The following is a 5,000-nucleotide window of genomic DNA, read 5'->3' on the forward strand; positions in this document are numbered from 1 at the left end:
ACCTGGTACATGCTTCATTAACCTGTGCTCTCTCTGCGTAACACTGGAGGAGGTGGAGTCACAAACCTCCTTCAGTACACATTAGGAAAGAAGGGAAGTGCATTGCTGGCTAAATAAATAGTGTGTTTATTTGATATACATTCCCCACCGCGGCCTCTTGAACACACAGGCTCGCTCGCACACACACACACCACACACACACAAACACACACACACACACACACACACACACACACACACACACACACACACACACACACACACACACACAGACATACATACTCGTTCACACAGTTACCGATACGTGTCAGTTTAATTGAGAGAGAGAGAGAGAGAGAGAGAGAGAGAGAGAGAGAGAGAGAGAGAGAGAGAGAGAGAGAGAGAGAGAGAGAGAGAGAGAGAGAGAGAGAGAGAGAGAGAGAGAGAGAATTTTTTCCCTTCTCGTCACTTGTTGCTAATCTAATCTTTGTTTTTATTCATTACCCTCTCTCTCTCTCTCTCTCTCTCTCTCTCTCTCTCTCTCTCTCTCTCTCTCTCTCTCTCTCTCTCTGTTTGCCCATATTGTTCTCTATCTGTTTATTTATCTGGCGAATACTGTTACTGCTATGTTTGTCTGGCTGTCTGTCTGTCTGTCTGTCTGTCTGTCCGTTTGTCTGTATGTTTTTCCATATACGAGTGGTTCTGCTTCTCTCTCCATCTATCTATTTCTTAAACTTCCTGTCTCTCTTCCTCTCTTTTCCCTTTCCTTTCTTTTTCTTCCTTTTTTATCTATATCACTTTTCCATTTATCTGTTTTCGTCTTTCCCCCACTCTCTCTCTCTCTCTCTCTCTCTCTCTCTCTCTCTCTCTCTCTCTCTCTCTCTCTTCGTATTACCCTTCCTCTTTCTTTTTTTATTGTTCTCTCTGTTCGTGTATATCTCTTTATCTCTCAGTCAGTATACTTGTCTCCCTCCTCTCTCTCTCTCTCTCCCTCACTCCCTCGTTCCTGACGGAGGCCCCGGCGCAGCAGGGGGCGTGTCCTGAGGAGCTTTGCTTGACGAAGGAGTGTATACATGTCGCCTCGAGCCTCCTCACATTTATGGACGAGACAGTGGATCCTTGTGACGACTTCTACAGGTGTGTGTGTGTGTGTGTGTGTGTGTGTGTGTGTGTGTGTCGTATTTTGAAACACTTCTGTATCACACCTCCACTACTTTCAAAAGGCTCTAGTTGAAGGTACATGGGTTTTTAAGGGTGTTTTTATGGTTCTAGTGACAGATTAACAAGGTTTCTCCATTATTAACAGGAGAAACACCCTTGAGAACCCGGCTAATTATCTCTGCAGCCTTTGAAAACAGTCATGGTAGAAGAGCGAAGCGTTTCAGAATACGTGGCTCTGATGTGTATAATCCTATATTAAACATAAGCAAAAGTGGTGAATTAAATGAACATTCTAGCTACATATGTGGTGATGAGGAGGTGTGCGCAGGTGTGTGATGAGGCGGGTGTGGTGGTGGTGGTGACAGGTACGCGTGTGGGGGCTGGATAAAGGAGAATGAACATGAAGTGGCAACAGAGAACTTCGTCTACAGTTTTGTCTTCGACGTTCTCTCAGATAAGATCGACACGACTCTTAAAGGTGAGGGGATTCTGCCTACGTTTTCTATGACCTGTTAATCCTTGAATGCACCTAAAAAAAAATATATATAAGTATACGCTGAAATATCAAACAGTGTTATATACCAAATATGTTAGTTTTCTATGACTTGTTAAACGCACGTCAGTTATTTTCTATCTATATTTTAAGTACCTACGTGGTGGTGGTGGGGGGGGGGGTTGAACGCTGGCGGCCAACACTTGATGTTCCCGAGACGGTCACTCTATCCACTGAGCCACGACAACCCTAAACACGCTAATACATCAAAGAACAGCATATTATGAACCGAAGATGCTGTTTTTCTGACTTATTTTTTGTCTCTTCTTTGGGGGCAGGCTTTGTTGCTCTTATAGATAAAGATATTCAAGGTATCCCAGTGTAATAACAACATTTGCGTGTCCACAGAGCTGCTAAGGACGGGAGGAAATGTGCCGCAGGAGTTACTGCAGACCAAACCATATGAAGATCTCTTTCTTTTCCACGAGAGATGCAAGGAAGTGGAGACAAGCACGCAGGATATGTCCCCAGGTGTGTGTGTGTGTGTGTGTGTGTGTGTGTGTGTGTGTGTGTGTGTGTGTGTGTGTGTGTGTGTGTTTATGTTTTGCTAGTAGTATGAAAGGTTAATTTTTTTCCCCTCCTTTCCCTTCCTCTCCTCCCCTTTCTCTCTCTCTCTCTCTCTCTCTCTCTCTCTGCCTTTGAAAATGATCAAGATAAGAGAAGAAAACACTTACAAATCTTATAAACACCTAACCTTCCTATTCTGAGTCTTTGAGAACGGCGAAAGAACAAGGCACTCATCATCACGTGTCTTACAAACTCCCCCTCTCCCTGCAGCTCACGATGCCCTGCGAACACTGGATCAGTTTCAAGTCGGGAAGCCCTTTGACTCCTCCGCGTGGGACTTGACTCGCGCCCTTATGCAGCTCCTTCAAACCAACGGGGCGCCGCTTTTTGACGTCGTTGTGGATTCTGATGTGAAAGAAATGTCAAAGTTTTCTATTGTAATCACTTCCCCGCGCAACTTCGGTCTGATTTCTCGCCTCGTCAGACACCCTCTTCACCGCAGGAGCCGTGGCAGTCTGCACAAGGTGGGGTGGTGGAGGTGAAAGCCAGCATGTTAAATCCGCTTGTTAGCTACTCTTGTTTCGCTTCAGTTGACGAGGCTACAGTTATCAGGTAATGCTGCTAGGTTAGGTTAAGTTAGGTGAAGGAAACTGTGCATTCCTCCCTCGCCTGTACTGCTAACAATGCTTTACTTGCAGTTCGTGAGGGAAAGAGGGCGACGAATGCTCTTTGGAGACCAGGACGAGGAGGCGGCGGTGAGGGAGGCATTGGCAAGGGGCGGACCAGTGCTGATGGCTGGAAGCAGAGATGCACTGACACGCCACGCCCTTCAGAGAGACGCTGTGGGCAATCTAGTGTCTGCTGGAGATCAGAAGGACGAGGAAGAGAAGGAGGAGGAGGAGGAGGAGGAGGAGGAGGAGGAGGAGGAGGAGGAGGAGGAGGCCACCACAGTCACAACCACAGACTCCTCCACCTCCACTGCCTTCAATACCCTCCACACTACCACTCCAGCCACCACGACCTCCCACGCCACGACCCACACGCTAACCACCAATACTGCTGCCTCCACGGATCTGCCCTCCACTCCCTCCACTGCCTCCACTACTACCACCACTACTGGCAACACCACCATCACCAACACCACCTCGGCAGAAGAGGAGGAAGGCGACGAAGCAAAGGATATATGTAAGTTAAGATAGATAGATAGATAGATAGATAGATAGAGAGACAGACAGACAGATACAGTTTACTCACACACACACACACACACACACACACACACACACACACACACACACTATAATTCACATCCTTTTCTTTCTATTTATTTATTTATTTTTTTCGTATCTCCCATAGAAGGTCAGAAATAAGACGAGTTTTTGGGACAGCGAAGAGAAAGAAAAGAGAGAGAGAAAAAAAGAAAGGGTATTATATTTCATCCTAGGACGTGTTGGTATTCATATTGTAATTCCTGTCTTAGTTGTGGTTTGTGATAAGTCTCTCTCTCTCTCTCTCTCTCTCTCTCTCTCTCTCTCTCTCTCTCTCTCTCTCTCTCTCTCTCTTAGATTGGTTGCTGGAACAAGCCTCAGTCAGCAGGAGAATCATATACAGAATATTTAAGGTAAGACTAACTGGCTAAATGAAACAGTGATTGGTTGTCTGACTCACTAATAAACGAAATGAAACTGTGAATAACTAACTAGGTAACTAAATAAAGGAGTGATTGACTGACTGGCTAACTAAATAAAAGTGTGATTAATTGACTGACTAACGAGATGGATAAAGCAAACTAGCTAATTAAATAAAACAGTGATTAAATAACTAACCAAATGACTGACTGACTAATCCATAACCAAAACAACTGCACATCCATCTGTCTAACTAACTGACTGAATAACTGGCCACCTAACTACTTCTTTACACAAAACAGTGATTAATTATCTGACTAACTGACTTAAAACTGTGATTAATTGACTCACTAAATAACTAACTCACAAACAGAGTAACAAAAAAAAGTAAACAAACAAACAAGCAAACTAATTATTTAACCCTTTCTTTCCCTCCGCAACAACCTAACCCTTCCTCTCTCTCTCTCTCTCTCTCTCTCTCTCTCTCTCTCTCTCTCTCTCTCTCTCTCTCTCTCTCTCTCTCTCTCTCTCTCTCTCTCTCTCTCTCTCCCCAACAGGAGGATATGGATGAAAAACGCCTGGAGTCCCTTGCTACCATCTTGCATGATACCTTCCCCAACGCCAGTGTCCTCTCGTCCTCCTCCTCCTCCTCCTCCTCCTCCCCCTCCTCCTCGTCCTCCTCCTCCTCCTCCCCTGAAGGTGACGCCCCTGACGATGTGTATTCTGAAGTGATGACCCGTTTTCTTCCTATTCTGCAGAAGGTAAGAGTTGAGGGTGGGGAGAGTCCTTCCACAGTGTTATCTTTGTTGTTGTTGTTGTTTTTGTTGGTATATTTGTTGTTTTTTTATATTACTCGTTTTTTTGTGTGTGTTTTAAATATTATTCTCATTTCTCTTTCGTTTTCTTTCTCTCTTTTTATTCCATTTTCTCTTTTTCTTTTTCCCATTTTCCTTTTTTTATTATCAGTTCTGTCTCATATTCCATCTACTCCTCCCCTTTCCTAATTATCTTCCCTCCTCTTCCTCCTCTTCGTTATTTCCTTCCTCCTCCTCCTTCTCCTCATTACTATCGCTATTTTATCTTCCCTCTCTTCCTCCTCCTCCTCCTCCTCCTCATTATCGCCATCCATTTCCTCCACCTCCTCCTTCTCCTCCTTCCTGTCACTTCTCTCC

General features: G+C 44.8%; 1 protein-coding gene across 3 annotated transcripts in view; it reads left to right on the top strand.

The window, feature by feature from the left end:
• The window catches only part of LOC135091851 (endothelin-converting enzyme 1-like), a 19,628-nt gene that overhangs the window by 3,424 nt on the left and 11,204 nt on the right, over positions 1-5,000 (top strand). The window contains exons 3-9 of one of the 3 annotated variants that reach the window (XM_063989861.1): positions 995-1,116; positions 1,506-1,618; positions 2,042-2,164; positions 2,471-2,724; positions 2,899-3,385; positions 3,766-3,821; positions 4,386-4,589. In XM_063989861.1, coding sequence (XP_063845931.1) covers positions 995-1,116; positions 1,506-1,618; positions 2,042-2,164; positions 2,471-2,724; positions 2,899-3,385; positions 3,766-3,821; positions 4,386-4,589 — 1,359 coding nt within the window. The remainder of the gene's footprint in view (positions 1-994; positions 1,117-1,505; positions 1,619-2,041; positions 2,165-2,470; positions 2,725-2,898; positions 3,386-3,765; positions 3,822-4,385; positions 4,590-5,000) is intronic. The other 2 variants (XM_063989862.1, XM_063989863.1) reach the window with 2 other exon arrangements.

Source organism: Scylla paramamosain, chromosome 38 (assembly GCF_035594125.1).
Source record: "Scylla paramamosain isolate STU-SP2022 chromosome 38, ASM3559412v1, whole genome shotgun sequence".
Classification (NCBI taxonomy): Eukaryota; Metazoa; Arthropoda; class Malacostraca; order Decapoda; family Portunidae; genus Scylla; species Scylla paramamosain.